We start from the raw sequence: 22500 nt of genomic DNA, 5'->3' as shown, positions 1-22500 counted from the left end.
GAGTGTGTGTGTGTGTGTGTGTGTGTGTGTGTGTGTGTCTCACTTCAGTGTGCTGATTCTGTCTTTCTCGGCACGGTTCCCAGGAGCCAAAGTTTCTCCTCGGTCACTGGCAGTAACTGGCACTTTTCCTCAAAATCTCTCACTCTATCTCTCTCTCTCTCTCTCTCTCTCTCTCTCTCTCTCTCTCTTTCTCAGTCTGTTTCCCTCTCTCTCTCTCTCTCTCTCTCTCTGTATCAATCTATCTGTTTTTCTCCAGAGGGACCATAGGGCAGAAATAAAAGCTCTTTCAAGAGTCACTTTGTGCCGGAGTAAATTTGTTTTTGTGAAATGTAATTGGCATAAAATGCGGGCGACTTAACAGCAGAGCAATTTTGGCGAAATGAGGCAAGCCCCCCGCTATCTGATGAGCTGGAGAGGGGAGCCGAGAGGCTGGGAGTGTTTGTTTGTGAAGGGGTCTCCTCCATGTCCTTGGGTTTCTCAGGAAACCAGGGGAAACTGCACCAGTGTGTGTGTGTGTGTTTGAGTGTGTGTGAGAGAGTGTGTGTGTGTGTGTGTTGTGCTCTTTATAGTTCTCAGGGAACTAGAGGAAACTGCATCCATGTGTGCGTGTGTGTGTGTGCTTTATATTTCTCAGAGCACCAGAAAAAACTGCATCTACTGTATGTGTGTGTGTGAGTGTGTGTGTTTGTGCGTGAGTGCTTTATTTCTCAGGGAACTAGGGAAACTGCACCCACGTGTGTATTTGTGTGTGTGTGTGTGTGTGTGTGTGTGTGTGTGTGTGTGTGTGTGTGTGTGTGTGTGTGTGTGTGTGTGTGTGTGTGTGTGTGTGTGTCTGTGTCTGTGTGTGTATGTGTGCCTGTGTGTGCCTGTGTGTGCCTGTGTGTGTGGTTTATTTCTCAGGGAACCGGGGGAAGCTGATCTCTTTCGCCCATTACAGATAGTAGAAACTATGTATTATATATACCACACGTACTGTGTACACACGCACGCACGCACGCACACACACACACACACACACACACACACACACACACACACACACACACACACACACACACACACACACACACACACACACACACACACACACACACACACACACACACACACACACACACACACACACACAATATATATATTTAGACCATAGATGATTTACCCTAAGATGTTGAAGCTGCAGCACGAAGTCATCCAGTTGCTGGCGTTTGTCCTCGATCTCTGATTGTCGTTTCCGTTTCTCCTGAAAGACAACAAGAAGGACCACTTCAGTATTTTAAAGCTCCTTATCAAATCCATTGTCAATTGTACCAAACAATAAAAACATATATAAGCACATGAAAGCGGCATTCACACCAAGAACGATAACGATAATTATAACCATAACGATAAAAGCATTCACACTGACCAATGGTAAACAAAAAGTCTCCACTCGTGTGAATGAATGTGATGGGTTCTGATTGGCTGTTAGCTTTTTATCGTTCTCAAAATCACTCTGAAAGTGATCCCCAACTATATACTGTAGTTCTTCATGTCATTATCGTTATAGTTCATGTGTGAACGTGAGAGGAATAGAATTAAGAAATCCTATGGATATGGACTGAATCATATGGATCTACAGTATGGATCATACATGTAAGTGGTCAAACATATTGTAACACTAGTGAGTTGCTGTAAATACAAGCTTTTATTTACTTAGAGAGCAGCACACAGGTCATAGTGATCCCTCATCAAAACAGAACTACTACGCAACCACTGCAGGCTCGAGCGACCGAGAAAAACAAGCATGGAGTGAACTTTACAGAACATCTGTACCGTCCACCGCACTGGCTGCCCACCACCATTGGCATCATGCCAACAATTGACATACGCAGTTCCCCCAAATAAAGGCTTTTGACTCTCTGCAACAAATCTCAAGACCCATCAGGTCACTACAGTACATGAAGAGCATTTCAAACAGTACAGATGTTCATGATATGTGCATAAATCATTGATTGATGCCACTAGATCAAAACTCAGAATCACGATTAGAATCGTAAACAGAATCAGATCTAGAGGAGTTCTGTGTAAAAGAGTAGTGCATGAGAATGCTGCACTACAAGCGTTCCAGTGCAACAGATATAAGTCTTTGAGAAGAGAACAGCAGGGAGGGAATGGCTCCTTCATGCTCTCTGCAAGCATGTTATCAGGAACACAAACACAGCAGAGATGCTGTTTACTGCACTGACTCGCCATGCCAAACAGAGGGAACACAGATCCTGCATTCAAAGGAAGCTGGAAGCACATGTCCTCTCTCTCTCTCTCTCTCTCTCTCTCTCTCTCTCTCTCTCTCTCTCTCTCTCTCAAATTCAAACAGTGCTTTATTGCCATGACAGAAAAAGGCATTTGCGTTAACAAATCCATCCCCCTCTCTCTCTCTCTCTCTCTCTCTCTCTGATCCATTTGTACAAGTTGCCATATCATGTACTTTTTTTCCATGTCCCGTCCCACACACGTCCATATCCAGAGTTCCTTCCCCACCACGTCTTCCTCTCAGGCCCCCCGGGGTGGTGAGAGTGTGCCGTGTTTAGCTGGGAACCAGTGGGATGAAGAAGCCACTAAACGCTCCGCTCTGCTGCTCTGAACACACACACAGCAGGCTGTTTAAGCTGCGCCGACTCCGACTCCGCCGAGAGCAGACTGCGACTGTGAGAGAGCAGAGGATTTATAAGAAGGATTTCTTTCCTCCCTCCAGGCCTTCAGATGTGGGTCAGAACTGATGGAAATTAGTTTTTATGAACGATTCAAGTTTTTCAAACCGTCTCCATCACGTCTACATAATGGTGTTGGTACCAGACAGGAGCATGTGCTCCATCTTTACTGTAACGGCCCATAAAACATGGTCAATATGGGACGATGATTCAGGTTGAGATTGGCGTCAGTAGACAATTAGCTTGACAAGGAGTTGACAGGTGAATTGATCTGAGAGCTAGATGTATTGACCATGGTTCAAAGAGAGCAGAACATGCTATTGCATGAGATCGTTACACAACAAGCCCCTTTTAATTACAAACTCATGTAAAGCGTCTACTTTACAGTGGTCTTTTAAGACGTTTATTGACTCCTAAACCGCCAACATCCCCTTCTGATTCAGTACACTCGGTGCCATACTGTAGTCCGACAACACAGGAAGCCTCAGTGCACAGCTGTGGATGGTTATGACGGTGGCTACAATGGTTATGATGTTCAGTGCTGTGCAATGCACGGACAGAGTTGCAACACAGAGAAAACTATGCAAAAACATCTCCACACCACTGTTCACCACACTCTCTCCTGAGTATTGACGAGTGATTATTTCCACACCATATGTTGCGGACTCTTTCATTGTGATTGAAATGCATCGTTATCGCATCATTGAAAGTGACTACGTACTGTATCTCCACTTGGACATTTGGACATGGTTGACTGAACATCCTTATTTGGACAAAGCACTGATCACTGATTGAAAGTGACTACTGTACGTACGTATCCCCATTTGGACATTTGGACATGGTTGAATAAACATCCTTATTTGGACAAAGCACTGATCACTGATTGATTAGCGGTGTGAAGCTTGGCTCTGTACCACTCTGGTCTCTTTGGCTATGAGGAAGAGGTGGGAATATGAGGCTATAGCATCGCAGAGCATAATGACTTTACAATTGTAACCAGATGCAGCGGCCTGTACAGTAACTGAGAAACGGCCAGATGATCCACTTCCCTCCTGAAGTCTAATTTTAGGGAGTTAGGACAGAGTCAGGATTGGGTGTTTATTCAAGCTACAACACAGCAGGTCCTGCATGCCTCTGAACAAATAGCTGACTGGAAGCATCTTTGACACAGATTCACTCTCTCCCTCACTCACTCACACACACTGTACTGCATTCCAGAATGTGTGTGTGTGTGTGTGTGTGTGTGTGTGTGTGTGTGTGTGTGTGTGTGGTGTTGTGTGTGTGTTGGAAAACAATATGGGATCCAGATGTGAGAGTGGAGGAGAACGATGGAGATGGGGAAGAAGAGGAACACCAACCACTCAGAGTCCTTGACCACGAGGAGGTGGGTCATGTCAAATGCAAAGCATGCTGGGAAGTGAGCACAGCATGGTGGCAATATTGGGAAAGAGGGATCATCCAAGTCCACATGATACCTAGCCCACTGTATGGCTCATATCTATGTGTACTCAAAAGGACGCTGGGCATACTGTAGGGCTCATACAGTCTCTACGTGCACTGAAAAGGACACTGAGCCTATTGCATGGTGTATGTGTATGGTAAAGTTAGATGGTCTTCGAAGTATGAACATACCATATTTATAGAAAGAGAGGGTCAGGGAGATGGAGAAAGGGAGATGGAGTCAGAGATATATTAAAGTACTGTACTAAGAAGAAGAATTAGAGAAAGAAGACAAATATATGAAAGGAAAGCTAATGAATGGGCAGCCCACTGGAATAGAGTAGTACAGCAACAGCAACAGAGACAGGAGAGGCTTGCATTATTCAACGCTGATCACTCGTGTCAATGACCTACCCCCAACATAGAGTAACACACACACACACACACACACACACACACACACACACACACACACACACACACACTGAAATATGCGCGCTCACACACACACACACACACACACACACACACACACACACACTCACACACTCACACAGTCAGCATCTAATAAAATTCTGTTTACCGTAATATGCAGACCCACGGGTTTTACTGCTTCAAATACAGCATGGCTTACAGCTACAGAGTTAACCTCATAATGCCTTTGATACAGATGACACAACAGGCTAATGGGCCTGACTGTGATAATCATTTAAAAACAATACTGTATGCCCCCAGTTGATGCCCACCCAGGATCTGACTGGACAGGCAGTTGGCACAGGCAGAGAAGCAGGAGCGCAGTGAGTCTCAGAGGGAGATGCCAACATGAGATCGCACACACACACACACACACACACACACACACACACACACACACACTCACACACACACACACACACACACACACACACACACACATAAGCGCACGCAGACAGACAGACACACACACACACACACACACACACACACAGAAACAAAAGCTCAGTGGCCAGGGAGTCTCCACTCAAACCTAGCCCATAATCCTGGTCTTAAACGCCCTGCCATAATTGCCACCTTGGCACAGGCTCTGTAAACGCTGGCGCGGGCTGAGACGCTAACGTTCATGCATCTGTAAGATTGTTTGGAGATCTGCTAAGAAAACATTTCCAAGAGCAATGAAAGGTGGTGTCTTTTTTTTTTTTTTAAACCTCTTTTTATTGAGAAATATAGGTTATAAACAGAGAGACATCAGTACAGTTACATGAGTTTTTCTTTTTTCTTACTCACAAAAACACCCCCCCCCCCCTCCCCATCCCACCCCGACTGGACCAAAAAATAAATAAAAATGTTAACAATACAAACAATTATACTGAAAAAACATACTTGAAATTGAAACATGAATACACAAATATGATATCTGTGAAGGATGGCACGCTTTCACAATTATGTCATGACAACTATTATGGATTAAGAGTCAAGTGCTAGTGTAGTTTGAATATAAAGTGGGGGCAGTCATTGTCAGCCAACCAGGATGTCCACTCACTACATGGGTAGGGCTTGGAGGTTACTAAAGTACGACATTAGTGATCCCCACACTGAGATGAATTTGCTAGATCCTCTGATAGTGAATTTAATCTTCTCTAGATGTAAAAACAACATTACATCTTTAAGCCATTGTGTTGCAGTGGGTGGGGCGCTTGATTTCCAAAGCAGTAAAATTTGCCTACGTGCCAATAAAGTTACAAATGCTACGATGTTGAGTTGTTTTCGTGTCAAGTTTGTTTCTTCACCTGGTACACCAAATATGGCAATCATAGCACATGGTGCTAAAGTCGTCCCAAGAACTTCAGATAATACATCAAATATTGTTGACCAGTATCCTACTAGTGTATGGCATGACCAAAACATATGTGTCAAGTCAGCTACATTAACATGACATCTTACACATTTGCTATCTACATTAGGATAGAATGATGATATCTTAGCTCTACACCAATGTAGGCGATGTACAACCTTAAATTGGATTAAACCCAGTCTCGCACAGGAAGTGCTATTGTTCACTCTTGTTAGAGCTGTAGTCCATACCTCTTCTGATATTTCAGTTCCAAGTTCCTTTTCCCATGCATTTTTGATCTTGCCTATCTTAACATTATCCAGTAACGTAATCAATGAATAGGAATGTGCTGTAAAACCTTTCAACCAGGAAGGAACTTCCAAAAGTGAGTCCACTAGGGACTTTGTTGGGAGAGCTGGGAAGTGTGAGCTATTGCTTTTAGCAAACTGGCGAGCTTGAAAGTAACGAAATAAGTCAGTTTGTTGAAGGTCGTACTTGGAAATCAAATCATTAAAGCTAGAAAATATCCCATTCCCGTAAAGATCACTAAATCTTTGGATCCCTTTCCTATGCCATCCTGCAAAAGCCTGGTCCAATTTGGCTGGTAGAAATGTGTGATTGTTACACAGTGGGCTCTGAATCAAAAGTGTTCCCCTCGTGTTAGTATGATATCTAAACTGAGTCCATATCCTAAGAGTGGAGATGACCACTGGGTTAGATGTAAACTGCAAAATCTTGATAGGAAGGCTAGATGAAGCCAAAGCATGTAGAGAGGTCGACATGCATGACCTGCACTCCAACTCACACCAGTCTGTGTCTGAAGATTGCACCCAAAATGTTATTTTGTGGATGTTTGTTGCCCAATAATAATTCCTAAAATTAGGGAGGGCCAACCCACCCACTGCTCTTGGTCGCTGGAGTAATTCCTTACCTATCCTAGGGATCTTACCATTCCATATGAATTTAGAGATTAATTTATCTATCTGATGAAAAAAGGATTTGGATAAGAAAATAGGGAGGCACTGAAACAGAAACAAAAACCTTGGCAACACATTCATTTTGACACAATTCACTCTGCCAGCTAAGGTCAAATGTAAGATATCCCACCTCTGTAGGTCTGATTTAAGTTTAACAATAAGTGGGGCAAAGTTCTCATCAAAAAGATTTTTGAAGGCAGGAGTTATTTTAATGCCCAAATATTTAAAACCTGACCTTGATATTTGAAATGGTAGGGCCTGATTTGGGATTTTCATTGCTGACTTATTTACAGGTAAGCATTCGCTTTTTGACAAATTAAGTTTGTAACCAGAAATCTGCCCAAAAGTGTGCAGCAGTGAAAGTATGTCATTGATACTTAATAGTGGGTCTGAGATGTAAAGCAGCATGTCATCTGCATAAAGGGATAGCTTATTTTCCACTCCCCATCTGGGAATGCCCTTTATTGAGGGTGCAGATTTTAGGGCAAGGGATAATGGTTCTATTGCTATTGTAAATAAAAGTGGACTAAGTGGACAACCTTGTCTAGTACCTCTAGATAACATAAAACTTTGTGAGCGCAGCTGGTTTGTGACCACTGATGCTTGTGGGGAGAAATATAGAAGTCGGATCCACTGGCTAAATGTTTTACCAAAATCAAATTGTTTCAAAGTAAAAAAAAGATAATCCCATTCTACGCGGTCGAATGCTTTTTCCGCATCTAAGGAAACCACAACTTCCGGTACGATGTCAGGTGAAGGGCTGTAAAGTATATTTAAAAGGCGTCGCACATTAGAAAACAAATACCGCCCTTTAATAAAGCCCGTCTGATCAGTTGAAATCAGGTATGGCAAGGGTGTCTCCAATCGCATAGCTAACAGTTTAGATAGTACTTTAACATCAGAATTTAGCAGCGACACCGGTCGGTATGAACCACATTTAGATGCATCCTTACCGGGTTTCAGCAAAAGTGTAATTGATGCTTCAGTAAGGGATCCAGGCAATTCACCTTGGGACAAGGAGTGATTAAACATTTCTAATAGCAGGGGAGCTAGCTGACCAGAAAACTTCTTATAAAAATCAATGGGGAAGCCATCAGGCCCTGGGGCCTTCCCATTTTGCATGGCAGAGATGGCTAAGGTAACCTCTTCATGGCTCAGCGGTTGGTCTAATTGTTCTTTTTGGCCATCAGAGAGTGTGGGAACTTGTATTTTATCAAAAAAATTAAAGAAAAGTGACGTGTCTTTATATGACTCTGAAGTGTACAAATCCGAATAGTAGTTTTTAAAGATAGAATTTATTTCTAAAGGGTCCGCGGTCAGCTTTCCTGTAGTATCCTCAATTTGAGATATGTGTTGTGATGCAGATTTAGATTTTAGTTGATGAGCCAGAAGCCGGCCTGCCTTTTCACCATGTTCATAAAACATCCCACGTGATCGCATAATAAGTTGCTCTGTTTCTGAAGTAGAAAGTAAGTTATACTGAGTCTGGAGCTCTATTCTCTCTTTGAAGAGTAAAGGATTTGGAGATGTAGAACATTGCCTATCTAGATCAAATATTGAATCCATCAACTCTTGTTTTTTCCTCTTCCTCTCTCTATTCTGATAGGCCGAATATGCTATTATCTCCCCTCTAAGTACAACTTTAAGTGTTTCCCAAAGTAATGATGGAGAAACAGAGTCTGTTCTATTTGTTTCCAAAAAAACAGTGATGGCTATAGAGATTAAACTGCAGAACATCTCATCTGATAATAATGTAGTATTAAAGCGCCACTGAGGACGACTAGTGTAAATGTGGTCAAAAGACAGATCCATAAGTACGGGGGCGTGGTCTGATTCTACGATGGCACCATATTCAACCTTTTCTAAGGAGCTCATCAATTTTTGATCAATGAAAAAGTAATCAATTCTCGAGTATGAATGATGTGCATTAGAAAAAAAAGAAAAAGTTTTGCCTTGAGGATTCAAAACTCGCCAAGGATCTACACATGCTGCATGCCCAAAAAAATCTAAAAATGAACTGGCCATTTTCGATAGGGTATGTACTTTAGGGCTGGACCTGTCTAAGTTTGGGTCCATGACACAGTTAAAGTCACCCCCTAAAATCAAAAAATGAGAATTCAGATCTGGCAGTTTACAGACAAGTTGCTGCACAAACCCTGCATCATCCCAGTTAGGAGCGTACAGGTTCACTAATACAACAGGTGTATGGAAAAGCTGTCCAGAGACAATAACATAGCGGCCTTGTGAATCTGAAATAACACTCGAAGATGTAAACTGAATTTTCTTGTGCAGTAGTATTGCTGTTCCCCTTGCTTTAGAATTAAAACCAGAATGAAAGATTTGTCCCACCCATTGTTTTTTTAAACGCAGTTGGTCAGAATTACGTAGGTGAGTTTCTTGAAGAAATATAATATCAGCTTTTAAATTCTTAAGGTGAGTAAATATTTTAGATCTCTTTATTGGACTGTTGAGCCCTTTAACGTTCCATGATGCGAAACGGATCGCTGACCCCCCACACCCACCTTGTAAACCGTTAGTCATAGCCACACAATAAAGATATAAATGAAGTGTGCATGACTCGTTTTCTCCATAGGCTACATAACCATGTAGATTTCACGCATCCCTCCCTCAGCAGAAAAAAACATAATACAATTCCACAAATGCACAGTGTATAGAAAAGAAAGACAGGTCCAGTCATTAGCCCCAACATCCCCAGAACATTCCCTTTCTCTGCCAAACTGGCAGCGCGCAGGATTCGTCCCCCCTCTGAACACTTCCAACATTTCACCATAATCATCTAAACTTTGCTTTCGAGAGCTCCCGCATAGTAATGAAACAAATAAACTCCCAACATAAATCACTGTTCAGTATTCAGTCACGTGAGATAACACGTAAACATGCCGTAATAAAACCACAAGTCCAAAAGTCTTGAGACGGTAAACGTTGCTAGTCAAAAAGTATGCTACACTGAGTTAGCCATGGCTGCTACTTTACCCGGCGTCATTGATAGCGAGTGTTCAGCTAATCCTCTCCCGGACCATCAGCAATGTCGGCCTTCCTCTCAATCCTCCGAGCGTAGAACGCCTCCGCATCCAATGGTGTCTCGAACGTCAACGTCTCCCCTCCATAAGACACACGAAGGCGCGCAGGGTAGAGAAGTCTGAATTGGATCCCCTTCTTATACAGAGCTGATTTGACGGTCTTGTAAGCTGCACGTTTCTTAGAGAGGATGGCACTCAGATCAGGATACAGCCTCAATGCATGGCCATTATACAGCATCTCGTTCTGCCTAGCCCAGCGTAATGCCTTCTCCCGGTCTTGATACCTATGGAAAGCAACAATGACGGCTCGTGGTGGCTGGCCATCTTTGGGTTTTTGCATTAGAGCACGATGCGCCCGGTCTAGTTCAGGCGGTGTGGCAAACACCTGGTTCCCCATCGTGTCTTTCAAAAGCGTGGAGATGAAAGTCACCATATCACCGTTGGGCTCAGTACCCTCTGGCATGTTGATTATGCGAATGTTTGCTCTTCGAGAGCGGTTCTCCAAGTCATCGATGCGGTCTACCAGTGTAGCATTCACAGCCTGTAGTTCAGAGATGGTTTTTTCCACTTTAGAGAGTGCTTCAAAGTTCTCGCCCGTAGTTATCTCCACAGATGTAACTCTTTGACCCAGTGTATCCACCATTTCTCGAAAACTAGCTATAGACGATTGGATAGGCGCCAGAGAGGCTTGAATGAGTGTAGCCATGTCCTCTTTGAGATTTTCACGCTGCTTCTCCATTTCTGCTGTTAGCATCACACCGAGTTCGTTACTAGCTGTAGCCGTCGCCATATTAGCCACTCTGCTACTAAGCGTGGATTTCTTCGACTCTGTATCCCCTTTAGTTTTCTGAGAACCTGGCATGTTCCGAACGTGTGATTTTGGTCGCAAATGAAATAAAATAAACAATTGAAACTATTAACTCGATACCAATGACTATAACAGGGAGTTTTAAGGTATTTAAATTCAAGGTATCAAGAGACACTCGTTCACACGTCTGATCACTACATGTTCCAAACCGGAAGCCTGAAAGGTGGTGTCTGGTGTGTCTACGCTGCTCCTTTATTTTTAGCCACTTCTGCAGCCCTGGGATTTGAATTGGTAATTACAATATTCAAACACGAAACATATTATTCCTGATGGACATCAGAGCAAAGCTGAAGAGATAGTTTGCACTAGAATATCTCTGAGACTAAGACAACATAATGTTTACTCAACTTGCAGGATATGTTGGTCTGTTTGACCGAGGTTGTGTTCCTTAAATATGGTGCAATGTAGAATTGGCAACTCGTTGTCATGTTTTGTCTATGTTTTATGTCATGTTTAATGTCACAATTTTCAGCCGTGTCAAAATGTTGCAGCACACAATACAGTACATGTATGCCAGTTTTTAGCAGAGTTCCTGACTACCACACACACGTACGCACGCGCGCACACACACACACACACACACACACACACACACATACACTTAACCTGACTGCTTTGAAACAGGTAAAAACTACATCTCCCAGAGTTGAGTTAGTTAGCGCCGCCATGAACTACATTGCCCAGCGATGAGTCATCCCCACGACTCCTGTCTGCACTAAAGCGTACCTCCACCAGCACGATCTGTTGATGTTGATTAATGCTCGCCAGGCGTCTACTTTAGTGCTCTCCCTCTCTCTCCACCGCGCCTGGCCACTGAGGCTCTCGACAGCTTGCTGCTATTCTGATAACGCCGCGGCTATAATTACTTTGCTCGAGCATTCTTCACAGCTTTAAAAAAAAAAAAAAAAAAAAAAAAAAAGGCACATTTCTGCGCGCCCACTGTATTTCTGAAAGGAACACTGAGAGGGCGAATCTATTTCCTGCCAAGTGTGAGGTTGCCGAGTCGACACACAGCAGCTATAAGGGATTAGACGACGGAGAACACAGGACCTTGACTGGGCGTCCAGCACGCAAGACAAATTCCTGGCCACTGGGACACATTGGCCGAGTCTCTTAATGCTTGTCATTTCCAGTTGGTGTCACTGATTGGTTGAGCTCAAACAGTGTTGAGGAGGCCAGACGCAGGCCTGGCAGTGGACTCTGAGGGGCTGGTGAGAGAGCAGAAGGGAGCAGGTCGCTGGAGTCCTTGGCAGGCTCGCCGGGTGATTTCGGTCGAGCAACTGGAGAGACCCAAACAAAGAAGACCTGTCTCGAGTCTAAGATGGAAAACAGCTGTCTCCCCTTCTGCACACCTCCAACCCCCTCCCTCCACTGAAACCCTGTTTCATCAAATCCCCCCCCACCCCACACACACACACACACACACACACACCGAAACCCTGTTCAACCTTCCACAGCTCCAGATTACACAGAAACACTCACTCACTCTCCTCAGAGAAGGAATGCTTTGCACAAATACACACGATGGCAAGGGAAAAATGAAGCTTTATACACCTGTGCATTAGTGCATTCACTAACGCACAGATCATTGTTTTATTCAGCATTCTATTGGAACATGTTATTATTCAACAGATGTGTTGCTAAGGTTATATGTAAACATATAGATTCAGGACTTGTAAGCACACAAACAAGCCAGTAAAACAAGAAGCAGTAATCTGAAACTGCATTGAATTGGATGGAATTGTTTTCCAAAAGCTTTGCACTTCATTGCAATAACACTACAACTTGTTGTTTATGATGGACGTAAGTGGTTTCTTACTTTTTTTTACAGTGTGGTAGAATAACTATTTACAGCAACGTCAGCTGATGACAAGAGGGATCCCTTCCCTCCTGGCAGCCATAACTCTTGCAGGCCGGGACGCTGAGAGCCTGTAGCAGAGACCCCGCCCACCTTCAGGGCTGTCTAGCAAAACATCTACGGCATCGCCAAAGCAGCACAGCTAGCTACTAAACTCTAGCCTGGTCCTAACCATCCCATAATACTACCATTTCATTTCGTATTATGGTCTGGCATTTCTTTGCTCTGAAGCGCTTGCAGGAAGCGGGAAGTAACGCCCAGTTCTGGTTTGAATTGATTGGACAGCTCTCACCCAATCGGCGATAGTTACTCATAACAACATAGCGCAGGCGTTTAACGTCATCGTCACGAGCGCCCTCCCCCTTTCGCCCCCACCAACCCGTCTCTTCGTTTATTGGCTGCTTTCTGGAGGGGGGGCGTTCTGTTACAATTCTACCGAGCAGAATGCTCCACAGAGGAGCACGGCCAGACTCGTAGTGGAGGCAATCCTTGGCCGGAAGTACGTGGATGGCTCGCGAGGCTAACTAAACTCAGCCTCTCGGTAACCCTGCAGCATTCTAGCTCACGGCCAGTAGCATATTTCTGTCCTGATGACCACATTGGGTGTGTTAGCGCCGGTCATGCTGCTCTTAGATCACTGGATGCCTGCGTTGTCATGGTGGACGGGACGCTGGGCCGATGAAACAGCTCCAGTGAGAGAGTGAGAGCGGCCCAGTGTTCAGTGAAGTGTCATTGTTTCACTCCCGCGGTCCACGCCCACCCACAGTGGCAAGTATGCTGACATTTCTAATCAGAGTAACAGCCCACACCAAAGATCAGCTACAAGCCTCCAGCATAGATTGATAACCACGGGGCTCCTCTTTGCATTCATTTAGAGTTACATCAATTCATCTAGCGGAGACTTTTATCCAAAGTGACTTACAATGTATATGGAAAGAGTAACGTATGCATTTTGTTTGGTCTTTGGCCTCTTGCTCTACTGGAGTATCTGACAGTTTAAGCCTCTCACTCACTCCACATACTGTATGTGTGTGATTCTCTGAAATGGTTTTGGAATGGTAAACATGTATTTCTTCCTCAGTGAGTGTCTTCTCCTTTCCTATATCATCCCCCTTCTGTTTATTAGTTCCTTTGCCCCAATCCTCTCTTTCTTACCGACCCCTCCCCCACATACAGTGCAACACATACACACATAAATAGTCAGCATCTGCTACCATTGCGTCCTCCAGCTCCACAGGACACAGAAGGAGAGGGTCACTCACTCGCTCCTCTCTGCCGCTGGACAAACGTCAAGAAAGTCACAAGCAAACATCCCAACGGACCAACCGAAATAGAGCACACACAATATTCCCAGGAAGCAGCCTGGGAGCGGAAATACGGCAAATGGAAGAAGGAATACTTCAGCTCTACTGGATGGGCTGAATAATCATCAAGGACAGATTCGCATAGAGCGGGAACTGAGTTCCTCTGATCCCATGCCCAGCACTGATCCTTATCTGAGAAGAATTAGTCCCTTCGTGGCAATGCCTTTTCACTAATAAAGTTCTCTTTTCCCAGGCTCTTGTATGTAACTAATTCAAAGCTTTGTTCCAGATATTTGTAATGAAACGAGGGCAATTGCTGTCTCAATTGCAGAGGTGATGTTTCAGACTAGGCTTTGTTGGGTAAATACAGTGGCATATAAAGTAGTAACACCTCCATGAATGAAACCGTGGACAAACCTAATCAGACACAAAAGCAATTCCAAGCCAACCGTATCCAATATTTGTATTGGATTAATTTAGCATCGTTAGCAGCTTTGAACGCTGTGCAATTGTGCAATTGTGACACAGACTGATGCCCATTTATTTTTTTCTGCTGATTCTCCAGCAAGCTTAGAAAGAGAAAAAAAGGCTAACAAGATAAAGCTGCCTTCTTTGCAAAAAGAAAAAGTTAGCATTTATGAAATACGGTTCTTCAAAGCTGAACTGGTGCCAAACATCTGTCCTCTGCACTACAGAAGGAGGAGCATTGTGACTGAAGCTCGAGCTCTCAAAATGGAAACGGCCCGCAAGGTCATGTTGGGTCTGCTGTCTATTCGCTAGTTACGCCGCGTGCTATTCTATGCGTTGACAGGTACAGATGTAACAATGGCGGGGCTACCGGCCTCATGTTGCTGAGGGAGCGAGAGCTGAAAAGTCCTCCTGAAGAGCGACCTCTCCAAGAATCTCCACTGAACCTCAAAGGGCTTTTTGTGACAGCAGCAGGAGGCAGGAGGAGTTTAGACTGTGTTCTTCGACTGTGTTCAATCTTAGACTGTGTTCAATGTGTTTCTGGAGACTGAGCCGAGTAAGATCTGAGATCTCTGAGACTATGCTGAGTGAGAGCTCACGCTTTGAGCTTTACTGAAATCTCTAAGACAGTGCTGTGTGAGATGTGAGACTTCTGAGACTGTACATGAGAACTCTGCGACTGGATGAGATCTCTGAAACTGCGCTGAATTAGAGCTCTTGCTCTGAGCGTTCATTTGTTTTCCTGATTGACTCAGCGTTTTCTCTTCGTCTGAATGCTGGCAGAATACACGACAGTGCTGAAAGCTGTTTCTCATCACTGGGTAAATGCAGTCCATCATTGAATATCTGTAGGATCTTTGTAGCCTGACACAACAAACAATATTTAGTTTGTTAGAATTGACATCTGTCCCTCTGCATCATTCATTTTCAAAACCCAAATGTCTGTGAAATCAGAATGCATACAGTATGGCCCTGACAGTCACCTATTTAAATACTAACGGCTAAGATTATTTTTCTCCTTTCTCTCTTTTTGGCAAAGCACTCATGTTGCCTGATGAGATAGTGATCAGTTCCGATGTGTACTTACAGTACAGATGTGCCCCATCAACAGTCACGGGAACGGCTTCCAGAAGGACAGTGCATGTTGTAGATGTAAACTACGGACACCGCATAATGGGCTTGCTGAAGACTCTGTCTAGTAAGTGCTACGCCTCCGATACAAAGGAATGAAGAACTCGAGTCTGCAAAGCATTAAAATGACATGTGGCACGCATTTTCACTAGCCTAGCCGAGGTGAGCAACAAAGAATTATTTGATTTATTTATTTAAACATTCCGCCCGAACCCCGCACTATCATTTACTGGGATTGGAGGATGTCATGAAATGTCAACAGCGGTCAAGTCATTAAAGCTAAGGTCTGATTAAACTGTTCAGTTCACGGTAACACCATCATTTTTCTGAAAACTCCTCAATGCTCCTGATAAATATATGGGATGCAGGATACTCAAGAGTTGTAACCTTTCAAAGTAACTGCATGCTATAAGTTTAACTATGAGAAACCTCTTTTACAATTGCCCAGTGCCGGCTCTAAATTGGAGTCTCTGGGTAAAAGAAATAAAATAAAATACCGAAACACCAGAAGTTCTGTTTTCTCCTCTGACTTGGAGAACAACCTCAAACACATCATAAATATTCTGTAGTTCGGGCTTAGCAGTTGTTGACTTAGCATTCATGAATTTATGACTGTGTCTTATGAAGGGGTTATGAAACTCTGTTATGCACCACAAAAAAGGGCTGGAAATCATCTTTAAGCAGACTGTCTGAAAGCTGTTTTTTTTTTCAGGGATGTAAAATGTATTTTTATGGATTATGATGGTATGAAAAAAAAAAAGTTGTATGTTACGTCTCTGGTCTTCACTGAAGCTACTCATCACTGCACTGGTCTCTGCCATTCACTGAAACTGGAAACGGAATGTCACTTTGTGGCTCTTCACTGAAGCTGTGGTCTCTACTGAAGCTGTATATTATTGAACTATAGCGAAGCTGAATGTCCAGTCTGCTGGTTTAGCATTGTGGAGGACAATACACTCTTTGTTACACACTGAAGTGGGCAAGGGCTGCTGGGCTATAGCCGAATGTGTGTGTGTGTGTGTTGCTCTCCGGGCGGACAGAGTCCAGAAGGAGACCAAACGCTGCCCCACCTGGCTGCTTGACATGTTCAGAATCGCTCATACTTTCCACTGCTTCAACAGCAATGAGCACTTTTACCATAGAACATCACGGTCGGTCTGAGGTCTTTGTTACTCCGAGTTCATTCAAGGTCGGGGGAAAATCTCCAATAAAATGTTCCATCTCTGGCAAGATCTCTGTGTAAGTGGACTGAATGGGCAGCCAACAAAGTTAATGCCAACACCCAGACACACAGACCAGCCACAAGTCTGCTGCATCTGACAAACTCCAAGGAGTATGATTTAATTTAGACAACCTCGGTATTGTGCCTTAGCTAAAGTGGATCATGTCAGTATGGTCACAGTCTCTACATTCTTCACATCTCCTTTCAGGAAGCTGTGAACACAGTGATGCATGCACCTGGTGCTAAATGCTTTCAGGTGTAAATGCACACTTTTGGAATCTGTTTATGTGCGCCCATATGTGTGTGTGTCTGTGTGAGTATTCATGGTGTGTGTGTGTGTGTGGGTGTGGGGGGGGTGGGGCACATGTGGCTGTGTGCGTGCCTATACACCAATTTGCCTGACACCAAACGTGAGCGCCGCTCGCCACATTCCATCATGGCATCTGCCACAGTGCCACAAGGCTCTCCCTGTCCCTGATATAACCATTAAAGGCTCAGGAATCAGGTTCCACACAAACCTCTGATGAAATCTAACACCTCGGAGACACTACATCTCAAAACTTTCACAGTTGGCCTCTATGAGCCCTATTTTATCAGTCATCTATTGAAAAAACAAAATGATCAAAATATCACATAGCTATGCACTAATCACGCATCTCCCTGGAAAGGAGCGCACAGTATATTATTCATATGAAGATAATCAAGTCAAGCACCTGTGCTCCTACACAGAGTGTAATATATACTGTGAGTTGTAAAAACACATGCATGTTTTAGAAGATTACTAATGTAGTTAAAGCTGTTATCAGGATTATATTTAGGAAACACAGGTCCATATACAGTACAAGGGTCCATGTGCCATGGTACTGTATACCAAAGTGCTTTTAATCACAGATGTGTTACACTGTGCAGGAGGAGGAGGCTTGCTTGATAACCCCAGTGAAATGCTCTCGATAGGTCCTCTGCTGCTGATGTTGCTTTTGCCAGAACGGTTGCTTTGTTGTTGATCTGGACTTTTCTGATGGGCTTGTTGATTGGTCGCTGTGGGAACTCTACCCTACCTATACAGTAGCTCTAGGAATGTACCACCTTTTCTGTGCATATCTGAAAGATATTGCAGAACTACAGCATGGGGAATGTACCACCTTTTCTGTGCATATCTGAAAGATAATGCAGAACTACAGCATGGGGAACGTAACGGGCCACATTAGCACCGTTAAGCTCCTCTGGCAGCCTCTGCCTTCTGGACTGTGTCACTCAGCGCGGGGGGTTGGGGGGGGGGGGGGGGGTGGGTTGGGGCTTTGCGATGTGCCGCGCTGCACCGCGCGATGTCACGTGACGCGGGCAGGTGTTGTCCACCAATGTAAGGCATCCGTGACATTTATGATGACGGCAGGGGGGCAGTTGGCGTGCCCCCAGAGAGAGCCATGGCATCCCCACGCCCGCGCGCTCTAGCTGAGTCGTCAGCCCCCCTGACCTGCAGTGCAGATACCCGTCGTGCTCTGAAGCTCCAGGAGTCATATAACATACACGGACCACTAAATATAACAGGAATGAAGGGCCAATTTGCATATTATGTTTTGTCCAACTAGTGACATTGGGTCATCATCCCTTTGCTACGTTGTTACACTCGACCTTATGTCCTTAGAATTATTGCTTTATGAACAAACAGTTCTTAACTCAGGTGACGATATTTTCAACCTACTTTACAGATCTCTGACACGGACGCCTAGAGTACTATTACTGCACAATTAGTGCATCACATTTGGAGAATAGTTATCATGAAATTATATGCACTTACAGTAAGAAAAAAAAAAAAAAAAATTCACTAACTTCTCCATTATGATGTTGCTTTCTGACAGAGGGACCCCTGTGCTATAGGTTGGAGAGCGACCAAGCGACCAATCAACAATCAAGCCTATTTACCATCAAAAACAAAATCACCAACAAAGCAACCCTTCGAAGTCCAAACACATTACTAAGAGCCTTTGAGAGGATTTCACTGAGGTTATTAAGCAGACTGTCATTAGAGTGTTGTTGATTAGGCTCACAACACCTCCAGAGGGCTCAACAGTGGTGTCTGGCATCCCATACCCACCCCATCCACACTCATAGTTAGATTGCTACAAAGAAATACCGACAGATTCTTCAGTCATCCCTCTTTGTTACTATGGCCGTTTATGATTCTTAAATCAGCCAGCGTAAAAGATCAATTGTAAGCGAGCATGATTTAGCACACTAAAGGCTGCGTCATGCGGTGCATCGGATTTTTGCATTCGGAACATGTTTGATGATGGTGGAGGTATTAAATGGTTCCTAGAGTGTTGAGTGTACATATTGTGACTGTGAATAATACAGTGTGGTTTTTGAATGTTAAAAAAGCAATTGGAGAATAAACTTTTCTGAGGTGGATAAACTCTGTTTCGGAAATTTCAGAGGTGGATAAACTGTGTTAGCTCGCGTTTAGCCTCCACTATAACCCTGCTCCCACCTAATCAGGAGTCACAGGCATGGTGACCCCAAGGCATGGCGAACTTCCCACTCGACTGCACCCCAACAAACTATGCTGGGAGGCCATGGAGTGTCTCTGAAGGCTATGACAGCTGACGCTAAAATTAGCCGGTACGTCCATAACACCTGCCTTATGCGGTCCGGCACGGCCCCCTCCACCCCTACCTCCATGGACCAATGGGAGACCACAGTGGTGGGACACTGAGGCTTGGTGTGGGGTGTGTGGAGGGAACAACTGGGTGTTCGTTGGCGGACGCAATGCATGTCACAGAGCACGCCGGTTCCCACCCTATTTCCAACTGACATCAGTTCAAAACCTTTCTCTGACTTTTCACGGCCTTTGTGTATAAAATCTGCTTACTTTTTACACCACAGGTTGGGGTGCAGTTATGAAATGTGACTTAAACAACGAGATTGGGATAAAATGTGTTCTCCCTCCCTCACATCCTGCCTGGTATGAAAAAAAAATGACAAAACTTTCAGAAAGATTTACTGAATGCCTTGTTTTTCTCAGGCCTGTTTGCCATGAAAGCCCTTTCTGCACACAATCACATCAGTAAAGCATAGATCACCCCCTTACCACCTGCTCTAGCTGGGACATTTCTTTCATTCATTCAGTAGGACAACACTGCAGGCTACACATAGCGTATGAATCAATATGTAAACGGTATCACCTGTCATCCATGATCTCTGTGTTGTTAAGCTAACACCTTGCTAAACTGGTAGTCTAATTAGCAGAGTGTTAACACTTAACGGTGACACTGACATGAAAACCCCATAGGGAGACCTGGGAGGCATGTAAACAATAGTTCAGCTTGAGATTTGCTCAGATATGGTTTCACACATTCAAACCTCTGGTTCCATATATTTATCATACTTGTGGCCTACTGTATGTGTCCAGATTGTCAGCATAGCTCATGTGAGAAAGCTCCTCCTCTCTCTTGGGAAGGGACACAATATCTAAATATTTTATGAATGCTTCATGTCAAGTGGCTTCAGCTGCACAATAACAATACATGACGATGGCGCAAATCAGTGATTACAACTCTAAGCAATGCTGAAGTCTGTGTGGCAGCACTGAATGGCTTATGTCAACCTAATGTACTTTTCCTTCACAGAAGAATATGCTTCTTGTCTCCCGAAGTAAAATATAACATTTACAAATGGTTTCCCAGGGTCTGCCAGAACTGCCTGAAGATAATGACCACTCTTCTCCTCGTCTCAGCTCAGAGACAAAACAAACACCGCTGCTTCGGAAAGGCTCTCGGCGAGGGAGTTCTTGCAGCATGATATCTTGATTTGCCAGTTAGACGGTAATGCCTCCCTGTAAGGAATCCCTCTCTGTAAATACCCCACGGAGACATATGGGATTTACGTTGTAGGGTGATTAACTCGTACCATAATTATGATTTAATTACAAGAATTCTCACATTAGCACGGCGTGTGGCAGTGACTGTTGTGTGCACGGATTTCCCCCTTGCTTTAAAATGAACGTGGAAAGTGACGTTCCCAAAAATACAGCTTTGACTGCATGGTGATTTTAAAAAAAGCTCTTTTAGTTTTGGAGTCGGTCAACTTCAAGAGGCCGCAGGCTTGCTTTTCTGGAGCACATGGGAATGGAACACTGCACTGCCTAACTACATGGTTGGGTTAAAGCAGATGTTGGACATAGAGAGAGAGAGAGAGAGAGAGAGAGAGAGAGAGAAGAGAGAGAGAGAGAGAGAGAGAGAGAGAGAGAGAGAGAGAGAGAGAGAGAGAGAGAGAGAGAGAGAGAGAGAGAGAATGTAGGGAGGAAAATCGAAGTAGATAGAGCGATAGACAGAGAGAGAGAATGTAGAAGAGGAAAATCGAGATAGATAGAGCGATAGACAGAGAGAGATGGAAACAGGGAGAAAACACAGAAAAGAGAGAGAAAGAATGTTGGAGAGGAAAATCGAAGTAGATAGAGCGATAGACAGAGAGAGACAAACAGGGTGAAACACAGAGAGAGAGAGAGAGAGAAGAGAGAGAGAGAGAGAGAGAGAGAGAGAGAGAGAGGAGAGAGAGAGAGCATATGCACAGAGGGGGGAAAAACAGAGAGAGAGAAATGAGAAACCCTCGACCACAAATCCTGTACACCCACTCGTGGGCTGACTGTGTGTTTTCTGCCCGCTCTGCCCAGTCTGCCTGGTCGTGCCCGTAGGTGTGCCAGCCCGCGCGCCCGTTCCACTGCCCTCTCGCCAGGCAGGCAGCGGTTTTTACGAGCCCCTAATTCCTGCCCAGCCTATTGTCTCTGTCTCGCGCTGGAAACCTAATACGAGCTGCCAGGACTGTGAGAAGCCCACGGAAAAAGTGTTAATAATTTATGACGAATCATTAAGCGGGGCGGCCGAGTGGGATATGGGGGGGAAAAAATGGCTACGCCGACCACCCTGCTAATGAAGCTGCATTTGCCTGCTGTGGCTGTGGATGTGTGGGACGAGAAATTCCACATGGCTCACACCCATTGTGTCGCCCCGAACCCTACGATGGGTTAAACAAATGGATACATGGCACCCTAAGCTGCTCTGGTGGCCTTTGTTGTGTGTGTGTGTGTGGTGGGGGGGGGGGGGGGGGGGGGGGGGGGGTAGGCTGATAGGTTTACAGTAAACCTGAGGGAGAGTAAGTGTGTCAATGGCCTTGTAGGAGATGAGTGGGGTATTTCATAGCGTTTCACCGGCTCTCTTGTCAACACGGCCACTGTTGTAAAGTGAGATCAGTAAAAACATCCACGCTGCACCATCTGCTCCTCCCTCTAACAAAACACACTCCTTTAACCGCCTAGTTTTACTCCGCAGAGTCTTCAGGCCTGTATGTAAGTATATGTGAGCAATGCATCTGCGTCTGTTCAAAGTACTGTATACACTAAATGTTTATTTATAATGTATATACTGTATACTGTAACATGAGCATGCATGTAGTATAGTGTGTCTTTAACGACAATCTTTCCTGCCCTTTCATGCATACTGTATGTGAGTATACACTGGTGTATATATATATGGACTGTATGTGCGTATACACTGGTGTATATATGGACTGTATGTGCGTATACACTGGTGTATGGACTGTATGTGCGTATACAATATGTGCGTATACACTGGTGTATATATGGACTGTATGTGCGTATACACTGGTGTATATATGGACTGTATGTGCGTATACACTGGT

General features: G+C 44.3%; 1 protein-coding gene across 1 annotated transcript in view; it reads right to left on the bottom strand.

Moving 5' to 3' along the window:
- Window positions 1–22500, bottom strand: part of LOC134101466 (PALM2-AKAP2 fusion protein) — a 112058-nt gene that overhangs the window by 76047 nt on the left and 13511 nt on the right. The window contains exon 3 of the mRNA XM_062555178.1: window positions 1160–1240. Within this exon, the coding sequence (XP_062411162.1) occupies window positions 1160–1240 (81 nt within the window). The remainder of the gene's footprint in view (window positions 1–1159; window positions 1241–22500) is intronic.

The sequence above is a fragment of the Sardina pilchardus genome, chromosome 14 (assembly GCF_963854185.1).
Source record: "Sardina pilchardus chromosome 14, fSarPil1.1, whole genome shotgun sequence".
In the NCBI taxonomy this organism is placed as follows: Eukaryota; Metazoa; Chordata; class Actinopteri; order Clupeiformes; family Clupeidae; genus Sardina; species Sardina pilchardus.
Note: the sequence above shows the minus strand (reverse complement) of the source record. Positions and strands in the feature narration are given on the sequence as shown.